Source organism: Lissotriton helveticus, chromosome 4_1 (genome assembly GCF_964261635.1).
Source record: "Lissotriton helveticus chromosome 4_1, aLisHel1.1, whole genome shotgun sequence".
Classification (NCBI taxonomy): domain Eukaryota; kingdom Metazoa; phylum Chordata; class Amphibia; order Caudata; family Salamandridae; genus Lissotriton; species Lissotriton helveticus.
Window position 1 is genome coordinate 1551204951 of NC_136063.1, and position 18180 is coordinate 1551223130.

Sequence of the window (18180 nt, forward strand, 5' to 3'; positions counted from 1 at the left end):
TACATTAATACATCATTGTGAAATCAAGCACACAATCTGCCATTTAATTGGAGCACATTATCACTGCCAAGAATCAAGATAGTGGCATGTTGCCTTCTTAACTTCATTTTGTGCTGAATCTTTTTGTTGGCCTTAGGACTCTAAGCACTTTACCTCTGCTGACCAGTGATAAAGTGCTTGTGCTTCTCCCCAAAAATGGTTACACTGGTGTATACCTGATTGGCATATTTAGTTTACCTATAAGTCCATTGTAACATGGTATATCATATACCCAGGGCCTCTAATCTAAATGCTACTAGTGGGCCTCCAACACTGGCTGTGCCACCCACAAAAGTAGCCTTTCCAACCTGTCTCAGGCCTGCCATTGCAAGACCTGTCTCAGGCCTGCCATTGCAAGGCCTGTGCGTGCAGTTAACTACCACTTCAACTTGCCATTTAAAACAATTGTCAAGCCTTAAACTCTCCTTTATTACACATAGGTCACCCCTAGAGTAGACCTTAGGTAGCCCTAAGGGAAGGGTGCTTTGTGTCTAAAAGGTAGGACACATACTTTAAAGTTTACATGTTCTGGTAATGACAAACAGCTACATTTGTTTTTTACTACTGTGAGGCCTACTCCTCTTATAGACTAGCATTGGGAATTCCTTAATGTACTTTTAAGCTATAATTCCTGATTGTAACGGACTATCTGCATCATGTTTCATATATTTGGAATGGTAATGATAAGCCCTCTTTAGTGGTAAAGTTGGATTTGACATTACTGTTTTAGAAATGCCACTAATAGAAAGTGGATATTTTTTCTGTTTGTACTGCTTGGTGTGCCTTCTAACATTTCCCCAATACACGCCTGGGGTAGGTGACAGCTACACTTTGTGCATTCCATATATACAGCCACAAACACAGGAAGTTTGGCTGTGACAGAGAACTCATCTGCTTACATCTACATTCTGATAGCTCTTCCTGGGCAGGAAGAGGGAGGAGCAGTTGACACTTACACCTGAATAGCCAGTGTTCTGTGTCCCACAAAGTATATTGATTACCTTAGCCTGGCACACAGGACTGGGATTAAAAGAGACGTGCACTTCAAGGGCCTGCTTTTAAGTCACCCCAACTTCAAAGGCACAACTGGGTATAAGTACTGGGGCTCTGACCCTACCAATACAATACACTACACTACTAAACCGTTGGAAAACTCTGCCAGGAGAAAAGATTGCTGTGCTACACGGATTGTCACTCTGCCTCAGAAGGTACTTCTTTCTGCTTAGCCGAGCTGCCTAGCACGCCTGATTATCTCTGACCTGCTTCGGACTAGCACTGGACCCATCTCACTTGAACCCAGAATAACTCGAAGGGCATGCTGACTTGCCCCTTGTTCTGAAATCCCATGCCCATCACATACTTCCTCCCTCTGCATCAGCACATGTACTCTGCCATCTGTGAATCCTGCCTTGCCAAATGGTGCCAATCCTGTCCTGGATCCTTGAAAGGGTATTTCTGCTGTCCAGAGCTATAGAAATTGACACAGGGATGACTTTGCGCCAAATGGAACTGATGCAGTGCCCTTCAATGCCGATGCAGGATCCAATCGACGACATCACCTCGACGGACTGCACGGCTCAACGCTGACGAACAGTGTGGCTTGGCGACAAAGCAGTTCCTGCATCATAAAGAGGTTCATCGACAAAGCCTTCATCGACTGCGTAGATTGGCTCTCATGCTACGCCTCCATCCACAGGATTGAAATGTAGCCTCCCTGTCTCCTCGAATCGAGTCTTTGACGTTGACGCTTTCTCCATCCAAGGTACCTTGTCAGCGGGACCTGCCTGAGTCCTGTAGCTGGTCTGCCCTCCATCATGGTCGGCATGAACTTCAGATTTGCCCCAGTCTAGCGTGACCTCAAGTAGCCCCTTAGCTCTATTGGCTTCTAAGCACTAATTTTGTTTTGTCTTTAGAAATTAATAACTCTGTTTCTACATATTGAATTTTTGATCTTATCATAAAAATCATCTCTGTTTTTCTAAAGCTCTATGTAGTATTTTTGTGGTGTTTTCATTGTGTTACTCTGTGTGTATGTGTTGCACAAATAATTTACACAATGCCTCTTTAGATAAGCCTGACTGCTCTGTGCTTAGCTACCAGAGGTTTAGCAGAAGTTATCTTTTAGGGTGTATCTAGCTTAACCTGACTAGGTTGTGGCCCCAACTTGGACAGGGTGCATACCTCGGCCAACTAGATACCCAATTCCTAACACATGTTAAAACTGAAATATATTATTACATATCAGTCTTGGAACCAGCAGCCTCAACCTCTTAACAGTGACAATGAATACCTGAAGTTTAAAACTGTCCAAGAAGAACTGTCCATTACTCAAAAGGCATTACCCTGAGAGGTTTGAGAATTGTTATTACAGATAGTCTGCGAACACAGATAATTGAAGTGGTCCATTAAGGACAAAACTGGCTCTCCGAGACCGAGTCTCGTTTCCTCATCCCGATGAGAGAGTTGAGAGAGTTTAAAGAACAGATTTTTCATTGCATTTGAGTGCACCTTTCCTATTTCTTTTTGGATACCTTAAGTCCTTCCCAGCCTTTTGTAAGGGGTGGCCAAATAATAGGTGATCCATGGGGAACATGTGAGGGGTAGGTCCAGGATTTACATGAATATACGCGGACTTGGTATTCTATGTCAAGTATTCCATACTAGGAATTTGTGTTTACCCCAACGTGGTCTCTGTGCCAAGGGATTTAGAGGAAGCTTACACAGCTGTTTTGAAGAACTTTGCTGAGGTGCTCTATCTATTGCCCTTGGGGAAGGAGGAAATGAGCTGGTTTCCCTAGAACATCTCTCAGAAGGATTTCAGGAGTTCCTGACAAGGATGCCTCTGTATTGGTTGTCAGGTTAGTATAAGAGTTGGTCTTGCTCCTCGGTAGTGGAGCTGAATGATTACATAAATTGGCAAGGTCTTTGTTTTGAATACGATGCTGGAGTACGCAGTTAAATGAAGTACTGCCGATGAGTAGGTAATAAGTCTACCCAATTAACTCCTTGTGATGGTTTCAATTTTTTTATCTTGATTGTCCTGTAAATAAGTTGTGGTAAAGTTGTTCTCTGATAAGTGTTAAAAAAATGTGTGCATAAGATTTTTGGAAAATTGTACAAAATAATTTGTGTTAATAAAAACAGACTATGTGCTCAGAACCACAGTCAGTCTGCACATCTGATTGGTAAATCCTGAGCAACCAGGCCTCCTATTTGCACACATATGGATGGCACGTCAGTTACATATTAGTGATATTGGGGAGTGTGTCAGAATGTGCTTGGTGGTGTTCTTCCCTGCTTGTGCCCAAGATAGAGTGCAACCCAGTACTAATAAATAATCAAGGGAGCTATATGTATTGACTGATAATTGGCTATATCAAAGCATATACAGTGGTGCACAAAGGTGCACAATGCATGCTTTATGCAATATGGAAACATTGTAAATTGCAATGAACAACAGCATGTGTGATTACCCGATGTGCCTGTACTAGACAAACATTTTCTCACACTTTTACTTAAAATTGTCCTGTCAATTTAAATATCTACAGTAGATGGGATCACTATATGGTCTGCAAGTCAGTCTCTGATAGGTGTCTTTTGGATTGCTCCATTTGGGCTGGGCAACATAGCTGCCCTTTAAAAATAAGTGTAAAATAAAGCCATTATGGGTAAAAGGAACAACATAGCTGGGATCTTTGCCAAGCTTTTACTATTTGTCTGGTGCTGAGTGTAGCCTCAGCCAGGATGCAGGCCCAGCTGCTGATGCATATCCTGCCTTTTCTTGCAACAGTTTACATTTCTGAAAAAATACCAATGAACTAGGGTAGAGGACCCACATAATTATTAAGAATCCAATTAACCCACTCAGGATTAGCAACTATACTGGGATATGCAAACCTACACATTTAAGAGAAAAAGGCAACTCCAGGCACTATATTGATTCTTACTAATGGAAGAAATGTGATTGCTAAATTATATCTACCTTTATTTAAAAGAACCCCCTAGCCATACAAGTGAGAGGATTGGAGGGGCATTAATCTGCGATCTTGGGGTTGGCACAGTAAGCAGAGCTAGAAGCTAGGAAAGGGAAGGGATCACCACTTTAGAACTGGCCACAGGTGGTGACATTCCCAGTGGAACCTTTGACTGGTGCCTCACATGATATGGAGTGGGTCACATGTTATCTTAGGTGCAAGTGTTATAATATCAGGCAAAATGTAAATGTGAGTCAACCTTATGAAATCAATTCTGCCAGTCGTAATAAAAAAATCACAATCTCCCCCAGAGATTGAAATGTCAGTGGCAATTACTGAGCATACTATGTTCAATGTTCAGTTCTATGTGCAGTATTTCTGGTAGAGATGACTGAGCTCCTAAAAAGATAAACACGCAAAAGAAAGAATAGTGTATTGATCTGTCCGTTTATGGGCATTAGGGACTGTACTACGTTAGGGTGAAAGGAAAGAAGTTCTTACTCTGTAAGCGAAAGAAAAGCTATCATTGGCAAAAACAATCAGTCTCACTTTCCCAATGCTTACTGTTTGGAGCTATTGGCTTTGCTAAAGCTGGTCGACTTGAAACTGCATTAAAACACATCCAATAGTTGTGCCCGGTCATCTTGAAAGTGCATGACACTGGTCTTGAGTTCTTCTTTTTAGGTCTTGAGAGGGGGCGTGAAAAAAAGCCTATGCTAACCCAATGTCTGAAAAAGAAAATTCTAACCTTTCAAAACAGTGTTTGAGAAACAAGCTTTTGAAAGAAGATAGGTTTACTACATGCTTGTGATTTTGCATTGAATATCACTAAAATGTAAGCAATTATGTATGAACACCTTCTCTTTTTTTAATATTGCCTACTTGTCTGACTCTTTTTAGAGAGGGGCAAATGTTTTCGTTATGATGCAATGTTTTCAAGCCTGATGGTTAATTATGTGGCATTTGTTAGTGGCAGACATGTCTTGGTTATATAGGAACAATTAAGAAAATAAAGCCTTCTCCGTGCCCTCAGAGGCTCGCTGGTTTGGCGCACACTGGCAGAGAAAATGAAAAATGTTCCACACGCATGGCAAAATCTCACTGTACATGGGGGAGGGGTGGATATTTTTTGTTCATGAAACAAGTTCACAGTTTGGAGTTTCTTTCATGAAAATAAAAAAATAAAAAGTTTATTAAGCGGATGATTTAAAGATGGAGTCCATTAGGCAATCCGTGGCCCATACGCCCTGAGAAAGCTCCCTGCACACAATGAGGTGACACTATTGTTTTTGTTTTCATGAAAGAAACTCACACTTTGGAGTTTAGTTCATTGAAATTAAAGGGGCTATCAAGCGGGATTTAAAATTAGAGTCCACTAGGCAAACTTCACTGAGGTGGCGGATTCCTTTACAATAGCAGTTTACTGCCAAGCAGCTGTGGATCCCTGAAGGAGGAGGATGGTCTGCCTCCATAATGGCAGAGACCATGGCCTCCGCCCTACTTGCAGACCGTCAGCCACGATTAAATGACCCTTAAAGACTGCAGAAGTACAAACTAACATTTGAAAAACAACCTACATTAAGATCCCTAATGAGCAATATATCAGCCCAACCAACACATTAAGAGAAAATATATTTTCTACATTGTAGCCGTATTGGACAAACTGGGGAGGACTTCAAGAAAGAAAAAGCAATGAATGTAATGAAAACAGTTGAAAAACTTTCTTACAGAGTACTTGTCTGCAATATGCTTAAGTTGAAAGGTGCAGATAGCTCTTACAGTCCATTTGCTTTATTTGGACTGATTCCAAGACAGGTGCTTGCATGCCTTAGTTCTATCTGCCTTACTATTGTTGGCTAGGTTTTTAAACACCAGAATTTACCAGGTGGGTAAAAACTTGACCCGCTTTTTTCTCGCAGGAAAAATCAGCTTCAAAATTCACAGTAAACTTTGGCTGCAGCAGTAGCCAAGTCTCATGCTGCTTTTTTTCAGCAGGAGGATGCATGCAAAGCTTCACCCAGATAAAAAAAAAAAGTGCCTTTCATTCCTGTTAGAAACTGTGGTCCTGGTTGACTCGGGTGTGAGTTCTGGTCAAGCAGTAACAACAGTCCTAGTCAGGGTAAGGCACCAGCAATCCCTTAATAAACCTGTGTTCACCTTCTGATAACTTGCAACAGAGCAATCAGGCTTAACTTTAAGGCAATATGTACAGTAATTGTGAAACACTGCAGTGAAAACAGAGAAAACTGCACTCAAAAAGAACCAACAGTAGGTTAGAAAATAGAGCTTAATTAAATTGACAAAACAAGATCAAACTGATGAAAATCCAATCAGTAGAACCGGAGTGAGGAATAAACATCATTATAGTGTTTAGAAGCAAAAATCACCAACTGGGGATATCTGGTCACGCTAAACTGGGTCAAATCAAAAAGTTCAAGCTGCAGATGCAGTGCTGGTCAGATACAGTCCCAGTGATCCAGCAGTTCACCAACAACAGATACTCCACTATCATATACTCAGCTGGGCCCATAAACTCACAAGTGGTTGAAACCACTGGTGTTGGTTTAAGTTTTATCAAACTTTCACAAAACTGTTTAGGATTAGTTTATTTAGTACCTCTGCTCATTTTCTTAACTAACCCTTCACAGATCAAAAAGTTCTTTCCTCTGGTCGATTGACCATTAGTTGAACTAGTTGATGGTGATAATTAACATAAGCTAACTTTTCTATACTTTAAGTAAAATCATGACAGACTCAAGACGTTTTCAAATCTTTATCTAAAATTATGATGCATGTGAGCAGTCTCAATACACTGCAGTCACCATCATGCATAGGAGAGAAATATGAAATTAATAAACACAATACATTTATCTCTGACTTGTGCAATCAACTAATGTTGGAAAGGGAGAGGACAGAGAGAAAAGATCAGAACATTTGTAAATAACAGAAAATAGTGTTTACTAAGGATGATGTGGAAGACCAACCCCCTGGCCAAAGGGATGGTAAGGGTCCCCCGGGATACGTCAGGAGACAAAGACTTCAAGACAGGAATCAGGACAGGATAGATGACCTCTCTAGAATACTAATGGTTGTGTCGCTCCCCTCTCTGACACTCTCTTCCTCCTCGAGATTCTTCTGCGATCTTCTGTTCTAACCCAATTAAATAAGGATAGAAAATTCTGCTTCAGGTTCTGCATTCGACTCCTCATCAGCATCTCACAGCATCTCTCCCAGCATCAGCATTCTCAAATTTGGATTCAGCAATTCTTCATCTCCGCTCTGTTCTTCTGCACCCTCTGTTCTGACTAAATAACTAAAACTATCTTAATTATACCTTTCGTTTAGAATATTCCACCCATTAAAGTTTCAATATCGTAAAAATACGAAATCTGATTGGTCAGGCAAGGGGGAAGCTCCATCACACCATGCTTACATGTCATCAAAATCAGTTCAACTATTGTTCGCAAACCCATCTCCTTAACTTTTCTTCATATATGTAATTCTCATAAGTCTTTTAGTTCACTTTGAAACAATTTAATAACATTCTGAATAAGAGTCTTCTTTGTTGAACTCTTTACCATCCGTTCCCATGCTGTAACACTCTATCTTGGCTCCCTTTATAACACAGATATTGCATTCATAGCTTCACTCAGTAGGCATGCGTTGACTTCGCATCACTCAGCTTAATCCAGTTATACGAGAGAGGCCCAAATACACACTAGTGATAAAGTCAGAAAGACAAATATTAATTTCATAAATAAAGTGGTTGCACTGTATACCACCCACCTCTACTCTAATCCCTTTTACTTATTAGTACTTTTCCTGCATTAGCATGAGTAAAATAGCTTGTTCTCGATTCAAGTAAGACGATGCCATGCACGTGAGTCTCCAAGACTCCAAATGTAGTGTCTTCTGCTCATCCGCCAGAATTTTCCTCCAAGCATTAATATGTGATACTACGTAGAAGCAGTTGACGCATGCGCACAACAGTTCCCCGTTTAAAGCGGTGTTAGTCCGTCTTCATTGTTATCCACATTAATACACACATAAGCAAGCTTCACTAACCCGCGTGTTCATGTGGTGCGTATTAGTTATTCACGAAACATGATGAATAATTTTGTTAGTGGGTTAACGTGTGGATTGCATCCAAGCAAGTCTCTTTTCCACGAAACCTTGCTCCATCACCAGATTAGCCCTATTGATGTTTTACTTTCTCAAGCTTTGTTTGCATTGAAGAAGGTTGCCTGAAGCAAGGAGAGCATCGCTGGTATTAGACGCTGCTTGCTGGTCAAAGAAACAAACTTGTGGCAGCTCACACTGATTCACTGTGTGAGCGATGTGCTTTTGGAGCAAACAGGCTTGTTTACATTTGCAAAGATCCCAATAGCTCACCTTTAGGAGCTGCAGAGCCACACCAAAGTCCCAGGGACCTGAGAGGCTCTTCTTGGGGATCAGGAACTCATTGAATATGGGCACAGGAGCTGTGGGGAGCCTGTTATGACCCTGAGGCTCAGATCAGGAGGCCAGTAGACTAACTCTTTGAGTCCCTCTAGGGTTCCGGGTTCAAGATGGGTTCCAGGTCCAGTTCTTCTTTTCCAGGGAAGAGGGCAGAAAGCAAAAGGTAGGCACAGCAAGGCAGCAGCTCCTACAGAGTGGTAGTCCAACAAAGTAGCAGTCCTTTCAGCAGCACAGCAGTCCTCCTTCCTGGCAGAGTATCCAGGGGTCCAGAGGTGTACTGAAGTGTTGGTATCTGAGTTCCAGTTCCTATACCCAGTGGTACCTTTGAAGTGGGGAGACTTCAAAGAGATGCCTTTGAAGTGCACATATGTCCTCCCTTCCTGCCCTGGCTCCAGGTTTGCTACAGTGGATTATGCAGCCCTTTGTGTGGGGATAGGACACAGCCTATTCAGGTGTAAGTGAGGCTGGGTCCAACTCCTCCTTCCAATCCCATAAGGATGGCCCATCAAGTCAAACCTAAGCTCCCATTGTGAGTGGCTGCCTAGGAGGATTACTCAAAGCCCAACTGTCAGCCAACCCAAACATGAGATCAGAGACTGGTAGCAGGCATCAAATGGCTAAAGCAAGCAAATACAAACTTTCTAAAAGTGGCATTTTCAGGATTGCAATTTAAAATCCAACTGCACCACAAGCTGTGATTATAAATTGTGATTCCAAAGACATCAGACGCGGGGGTCATATTTCATCCCAATTGGAAGTTACACTTAGAAAATGTAATAAGGTAATCCCAATGTCTTCCTATAGGAGGAGAGACATTGGAGTAGGGAAACACAAGTTTAAGAAATTTTCACTACCAGGACATGTAAAAATGCATGCCCTGCTTTTTAAATATATTGCACCCTACCCTCTGGGCTGTTCAGGTCAGTTCACCCTAGGGGCTCCTAACATGTTTTAAAAAATAAGGTTTTGGGCCTGGCAATAGGTTTAAATTGCCTGGTAGTCACGGCATTTAAAACTGAACACAGGCTCTGAAATAGCAGGCCTGAGACATGTTTACAGGGCCACAATATCAATCGCAGTATTCAGCCATTGAGTGAGTTTCTCGTACTCCTGATCTGGGTCACTGACCTGAGACCCTGAGTGGGCTGTCTCACACAGTGTGGTCATTAGGCTGGTGTCCTCTATTTTACACCAGTTTCGTACTGTTCTCCACACAGGGGGTAGGTAAGCTGGTTTACTATGTACCAAAGTTTCAAAATGAATCTGATAATGGTCTGACCAGCTACAAGGTCTACACTCTGTCAGTGACGCAGTTGAGGACGTAGTCCAGATGACGTCTAAAGTATGGCCCTTCTCATGGGTAGGGATCTCCACAATTTGATTCAGCCCCAACATGGTCATGGCCTCTTCAAACCCCCTGGCTACATAATCTCTAGGCGTCAGATCCCAGTGTTAGTTAAAATCCCCTACCACAAGGATCTGTAAGTGGGTAGCACAGTCAGTGCTGTAAGCCTACTAGTAGCATTTAAGTTACAGGCCCTGGGCACATGAGTTGCACTTTACTAGGGTCTTATAAGTAAACTAAATATGCCAACTGGGTATGAGCCAATTCTACTATGTTTTAAGGAAAGAACATAAGTAAGTTAAACAGATCATCCCTCCCTATCATAGACTTACTTGTCCCCCCTAGCCACAAGATAATTCGACTAGATAGACCAAAGAAATCTGGTGGGGGAAAAGCCTACATCTACCCCAACGCCCTCTCAGTATCTCAGGCAGAATCAATTGACTTACCTGCATGTTAATATCTATGTATCAACATCACTAGCAATAATAAGCATAGTTGTAAACTACACGCCTTCTACCACCCACCTAGTGATAATCTGCTTTCCATCGAACAAACCATGGAGGTCATCACAACTAACGATAGCTCTCAAGTAACCCAGATTTTCCTCAGAGAGTTTAACCTTCACTGGAATTACCCGAAATACCAGGCAGTAAATAGCCTGAAATATTTTATAGAAGACCATGAGTTGACCCAATTCTGTGATAGTCCGAATCATAACAAGGGCGAGACTTTGGATCTTATCATCGCTAGTCCATTAGCCCCTGTGATTGGACTGACCATTACAGCATCACCTTTCTTATCAAAATAAGGGTGACTCAGAAGAGAGCACAACAGAAAAAAACACCACAATGGAAAAACAATCTCTGGGATATAAACTCCAATGATTTTTTCGACCACTGTAACAACACCTTGACTCTTCAGACCAACATGGATGATGTTCATGACCCTGCAGAATTCTACAATACATCCATATTGGAAGTCCTTAAGTAGTTTGCCCCCCCTTCAACAAAAGAATTGATCAACTAAAGTCTCCAAACCCTGGTTCAATGACAACTTGAACTCTGAAAGGCTGAATCTCAGATCATCAGAGAGAGCTTGTAGGTCTTCTCCCTCCCTGGAGCTCCTAAAATGCTTAAGATCAGCAAGGAATGCATACAATAGAGGGATAAGAAACGTGAAAGCTAATTTTTTTACAGCTCAGCTTGACCAAGCGAGAAATCAACCCAAAAAACTGTTCTAAATCATCATGCAACAATCACACAATGTTTCAAACCCTATTGACAATGGAGCCATCACTCTCCCAAACTGCGACGAGTTGGCCTCCTTTTTCCTGGATAAAACATCAAATAGCAAGATGGAACTTCAATCACCATAGGAACTACTCCCAGTGGCATCAGTCATTTTTTCACACAACCCCCAGCCTGGTGAATGGAACGATCCATCCAGGCACGTACTCAAAAATGAAGCCTCCTGCCACCTTTCACATCAATCAGTGATAATGAAATCTGCAACATCCTATCATCCTTAAACCCATCCAATCACTTTATTGATGTGCTAACTCCGACTATCTTCAAAGAGATCAAAGCCATTATTCTCCCCTTATGGTTTAATATTGTAAATGCCTCGCTACATTTAAAGCACCATCCCTGACTGTCTAAAAGCAGGACAGGTAATCCCCACTTTCAAAAAAACCTAATGGAGACTGCTCAGATCTCAACAACTACCGACCTATCTCAAACATCCTCACTCTGGCCAAACTACTGGAAAAATGTGTCCAGATCCAACTGTGTAACCACATAGACAATTTCCAACTCCTTGACCAACACCAATCAGGCTTCCGGCATGGTCACAGCACTGAATCATCACTCATGCATGTGGTGGATGACATTAAAAATGCTGGATCTAAACGAATCGTGCTTGCTAATACTACTTGAATGATCTTCTGCCTGGTTAAACATGATAGTCTACTGACCCTACTTGAATGAAGAATGGGCTTATCTGGGGTCGTATTGCAATAGTTTACTTAATTTCTCCATGACAGATCACAAAGAGTCAAGATGAACCAATCCCTTTCTAAGTCTTCCATGGTCACTCTGGATGTTCCACAAGGATCCGCCCTCTCATCTATTCTTTTCAATTTATTCATGGGACCACTCGCAGACTTCTTAAAATCTGCCAACATTCATTATCACATTTATGCAGATAACACACAAATATGTCAAAATCTCATCCCCAGATGACATCATATCCCTCAACTCTATTCTACAAAACATGCATCCATGGCTCACTGACAATCACCTCAAACTCAACGCTGCCAAAACAGAATTCCTACTCATATCACCTCCAAAAAATATTCAGAAAATCGATCTCTGGATGAAACATTTTACAGCACTAAACTGCTCTCCTCACATCATTGTCTGTTAGATCCTTGGGAATTACATTAGACAAACATGTGAATATGTAGGACCACATCAGCACAGTAACCAAAGTAGGGAATTATCAGATGACCATTCTATGGAAACGAAAACCTTACCTCCTTCAGGAAAACTTTAAGAATGCAGTTCAAGCTCTTGTGTTACCTAAACTGGACTACGTTAGTGCCACACTATGCGGTCTTCCTAGACAGAAATTGGCCCCTGGATACGCCTCCCTTAATCTGTCTGCCAGACTTGTCTATGGAACAAAAAGAAACAAGCACATTTCCCCGGATCTAAAATCCCTAAACTGGCTACCTTATGAGGCAAGAATCGAACTAAAGATAGCATGCATGATGCATAAAGCCCTTGTTAGAAATGGGGATCGCTAGTTGGCAGAGGTAGGTACCTTTGTCCAAATAGGGACCCTTGCTTCTAGTCAGGGTAAGGGGAATATACACCTAAAATAACCCTTTCTCACCCTCCCTCTGTAGCTTTTCGCGAGCAGACAGGCTGATCTCAGAGGCAGTGTGTAAAGCATTTGTGAACACATACAGTATTACAATGAAACACTGCATATTGACAGCACACCAGTTTAGAAAAATAAGTAATCATAATCTAAACCAAAACAAGAGCAAACAACAAAAACCCACAATACAGTAATACAAATATGACCTTCAGATGGTAGAAATAGTTCAGTTCAAAGCAAATTGCAGAAGCAACACTTTTCACACAAAGTATCTTCGATGCGTCATGCAAAAAAACAAAATGGGCTGCAGGAAAGGCGATGCGCGGGTTCCTTGATCCGGGGAACTTGATGTGTCAGGTCCATACTGCTGGCAAGGGGAGGTGATGTGTAAGTTCCTTACTGAAGAGGAGGTGATTCATTGCTTTCTTACTGCGTGAGGAGGTGATGCATCGGTTTCTTACTGCGGCCCCCAACAATGCGGCAAACTTGGCACCGCGATGCGATGATCTGGAAAGATGCATGGATTCTTGCAGCCGCACAGCAGGCTAAGCATCGAAATCGGTGCGGTGATCTCGGACTTCTGAGATTGGTGCACTCGGTATGGCATGCTGCGATTTCTCGAGCTGCGGCAGGCGCTGCAACGGTTTCTTCGGCGATGAGTCAGATACAAGTACGGATGCATCAAGCTTCTCAGTGTTACTTTGATTTTTCCAGCTCCCAGCGGATAACATTCTCTAGAGATTCAAAACAACAGCAGGCACCTTTTAGCAGGTCAAAACTCACAGCAGTTGGAGCTGGTGGGGAAGCCTTTGTGTCCCTGAGACTTCGGAACCAGAGGCCTGCTCAGTTTCAAGCCCTTGGAGATCTTCCTCAAGGAGGGGACACAGCAAACAGCAAAGTCCTTTCTCCTTTCGTTGGCAAGTAGCCACTGCAGGCCAACCCCAGACAGCAAACAGCATAGGGGCAGTATTCCTCCTCAGCTTCTCCAGCTCTTCTCCTTGGTAAAGGTTCCTCTTGATTACAGAAATGATATAAAGTTCTTGGGTCTGGGACCCAATATTTATACTACAAATCCCTTTGTTCTCTGGTGGCAGAGAGGCCCTGTGCTTGGTCAAAACCAGTTCAGTCCTCTCTGGTGCAGCTTACTGGCAGGAGGTGGAGACAGCATTGTGGAAGCAGACCAGGCCCATTCAGGTGAAGGGAAATCTCCTGCCCTACTCTAAATGCAGCCCAGTTCTATTCAGCCCAGCCCTGACTCGCCAGACTCTCTGGAGCCACTGCTCCTCACCAGCCCCTGTCATCCAAAGCCAGACAGGCAAGACACAAACATAACATAGGAACACTGGATGGCTAAGCAAGAAAAAACATTATTTCTAAAAGGGATATTTTCAAACACAGAATGTAAAAATTACCCTCACTTAAAGATGTATTTTAACATTCTGAGTTCAAGCTTATCAAACATTATTTTCCTACCAGGTGGTATTTATATTTGTAGGATGTTATAAGCAAACTCCCCATTCTATCCTATGGGAACAGGTAGCCTTGCAATAGTGAAAAATGGAATTGGCAGTAGTTCACTATCAGGACATGCCACACACACCACGGCATGTCCTACCTTTCACATACACTGCACCTTGCCCACAGAGGTACCTTGGGCTTACCTTAGGGGTGACTAAAATGTAAGAAAAGAGAAGGGAAGGGCCTGGCAAGAGGGTGCACTTGCCAGGTCAACATGGAAGTACCAGACTGCACACAGGCTCTGCAATGGCAGGCCAGAGTTTCATTTATAGGTTGCTTATGTGGGTGGCACAATCAGTGCACAATCAGTGCTGCAGCCCACTAGCAACATTTGATTTACAGGCACTGGGCACACACATTTCACTGTACTAGGGATTGACTAGTAAATCAAATCAGACAATCACGAAAACACTAAACTATAACAACAATTTACAAAGGGAGCATTTGCACTTTGGCACTGAACAGCAGTGGCAAAGTGCCCATAGCATGTAGACCAGCAAAACGAAGTCCAACACAAATCAATAACAAAGGAGGCAAAGGCAAAAATGCAGGCGACATGCTAGGTCTAAAAGCCCAACATTTCAATACCCCCAGACATTTAGTTCAAAAAGTGGAAATATCAAGTGGTTGCAGACCATCGCGAACCGCAAATGCCCTGCTACTGAAACCACAACATTTTGATGAAAAGAAAACAGGATACTGAGCTTTCTCGGGTGCCGCTCCTAAGATACGGAACTCTCTGCCACGGGAAATTCGCCTAATCGCATCTACCACTTCCTTCAAAAAAGAAACAAAATCTTTTCTGATAAACAAGTTTTTAGCCTAAACTATCACTTCTGTGTTTTATCGATTGTAACCATACCTGTGTCTCTTGTTATGAGGCTAGACCTTTTTTTCGTTGACTACCTCTGATGACAAGTGTAGTAATTTGTGTATTCTCAAGGCACTTTACTTCATAATAAATGTGAACTTGTAAGTTATTCCAATTATACCCTGCCCTCCATTACTGTAAAGCGCTCTAATAACCACTAGGGTCATGTTCGCACTATACAAAACTTTATAAATAAAATAAAATAAATTAATTTAGCACTAGTAAGCAGTCCTAAATGTAAGAAATAGGAATTCAGCAAAACGTGCAGAGAAAGACAAACTTTTGGGGTCGACCATGTTGAAAGGCCAATTTCTAACAATTCTCTATTCCTTTCTTCTTTATTCCCCCACTTTTCGACACCCACATACATTAAGACCTGCTTCAGGGCAAGTGGTAAATATATACGGCAAAACCGCATGTAACTGGGGAATCAGTGTGGTTTTACGACTGGGAAAATAGGCTGCACAAGTTAATTCTCCATTGATTTTGAATATTCTTGTTATTGTATGGTGATTTTACTGCATTGAAACGATAAAATCGCATGCAATTTTACTATGCAGTAAAATAGCCCTAGGGCCTTGCAACTCGAGATTTTGGGCAATGCTTTACTTTAAAAACAAATACACAAAATTACAGATTCTATAAGTTATACACATGAAACAAAATGCTAATGATGTTTGCAAAAGGTTTGTCTTCAATGGCTCAGGTAATATCAAGTGTTAGCTTGACTCACAGAAAGAAATATCCGACTCTATCTAGCACAGAAACATTTTGCTGCTGTGTTATCTATCCTAACGTCTGATATTTCAAGATGAAAGGCCAAACAGGATGCCTGATATCTACCTTAGATATTTCTGAATGAAATACCCTTTGTTCTTAACTATTCCCTTGTTTTGATGTTTGTTAACTGCAACTAAGACACCAGAGGACGGCAGGCCGTTTGCTTTTAGACATCATAAAGATAAAAAAAATGACCGCAAAGTACACTCACTTCACATTAAAATGGTCCATTGTGTCAATATTTCATCATTTTCATTGCAGGCGGAAGAAGAGAGAGATGATATGGAGAGAGTGAAGTTAGATAATAAAAGAATTCTCTTCAATCTGCTGCCTGCCCACGTTGCACAGCACTTTCTAATGTCTAACCCAAGAAACATGGTAAGAGAGAGTGTTTTGTATGGTGTTCAGTGTAAAAATGAAAACGCAACAGAACTCAAGGTTATAAAATATGTGCAACCGAGACAATCTATATAAATGTTAATCAAAAGAAAACTTCGAAATCTGAGACTCTACGAAAAAGAGACAAACCAGCAAAACAACATGTCAGGTACAACCTCAGAAGCAAAATCAATTTTGAATTGTCACAAAAAGTGTGTCTTTTCTACACTCCAATTTCCACTTGCATACTATTAAATGTAATTGCTAACGCCTAAACTATATTTCAAAGTAAAATGGTCTATAAAGTATACCTCGATGTTAATATATATATAGACCGAAAACTAGTTTTCAAACAACTTAAAAAAAGATCTACATATCTGTGCAACATGGTGTAGTGTCCTAGCTGACACTGTTAAGGGTTAACACTGTAAGCCTACACTAAACACCCACCCACCACTGATGTCACGAGGCACGTGACATCAGTCAATAAAAGGAGCCGAGCGCACGTGCTCGTAGCTCACTAACCCACGTACCACTGGTGTCTGTGTCACCCTTATTGTTAGTATGTGGGCCTAGGGCCCACGACCACTACACATGGCAAGGACGATGGCAGGTTCTTCCCTTCTTGCCTCCTTATCTCACTTTGGATCTCACACTTTGCCTAACGCGATATATTTTTTTCAAATGCAGTTATTCTTCAAGTCATGCATAATCTCTGACTGTTATAAAACACAAAGGCTCATGTATACCCGTACACTAACATTTGTTATTATACTGAAGCACATTAACACTGGCAAATGTGTTTAATGCCGTTAATGGTGGACTAGCACCTGCTTCCTGGGATAATTCTACTATTGTTCCAATTTTTAAAAAGGGCTCGCGGGACGACCCAGCCTGTTATAGACCTATATCACTTCTTGACTCCTCAGTGAAAATCTTGGGTAGAGTTCTTTTAGCAAGGTTGAAGGAAAATGTAGAGCAGTGTGGCGGGTTGGCCGAAATCCAATATGGTTTTAGGGAAAGAAAGGGCACTATTGAACAGTGCGTCAACTTACATTTGCTCATTTCTAAATATACTGTAGCCAAGGAGGGGTCCGTATATCTTGCGTTTATGGACCTCTCCTCGGCTTTTGATCTTGTCAATAGGTCGAAGTTGTGGGCTGTTTTGCTGGAGCTGGGTATTGATGAGGCCCTGGTCTCTTTTATAGCTGCCCTGCATCAAGAACTCTCCTCTAATGTACGCATGACAAATGAGGGAAGGTGTACCACTTCATTTAGGTCACTGAGGGGGGTGCGGCAGGGTTGCATCCTAGCCCCTCTGCTCTTCACCATCTATATTAATGGTCTGGGTGCACACCTGTGTGGGATGGAGGCCGATGTCCCGCGTGTGGGGGCAATTAAGATCCCGGCGCTCCTATACGCGGATGACGCCGTGCTGATTGCCCGCACGGGTGTTGGCCTCCAGTGCCTTTTGAATGCATTTGGCTCGTTTATGGAGAAATTAGATCTTAAAATAAATGTGGCCAAGTCACATACAATGGTGGTGGGCCTAGAGTGTCGCAAGAAGAAAAGCAAAACATTTACATGCAGGGGGGACACTGTCTCGAGGGTATCTACATTTCCCTATTTGGGTGTTTTGTTTGACCAGAAATGGTCCTGGGGGCCGCAGGTAAGAGCTAAGAGGTTGGCTGTTATCAGATCATCTTCTGCGCTCCTGGGATTTGCTGGTAGGCTGGGGGCTAGGCCTATGGAAGCTATATTACAAATTTATAATAGCAAATCCGTAGCCATCGCTTTATATGGTTCCGCATTGTGGGGCTATGTAAATCTGGAACCAATCCAAAAAGCGGAAAATAGATTTATTAGATCCCTACTTTCTGTCCCCCAGTCGACCCCGACGTATTCAATTCACAAAGAAGTGGGCCTACAAT

At 42.1% G+C, this 18180-nt stretch overlaps 1 protein-coding gene across 3 annotated transcripts in view; it reads left to right on the forward strand.

Annotated features, from left to right (window-relative positions):
- The window catches only part of ADCY1 (adenylate cyclase 1), a 1411272-nt gene that overhangs the window by 1209357 nt on the left and 183735 nt on the right, over positions 1–18180 (forward strand). For all 3 annotated transcript variants that reach the window (XM_078685844.1, XM_078685845.1, XM_078685846.1), the window contains one exon: positions 16133–16249. In XM_078685844.1, the coding sequence (XP_078541970.1) occupies positions 16133–16249 (117 nt within the window). The remainder of the gene's footprint in view (positions 1–16132; positions 16250–18180) is intronic.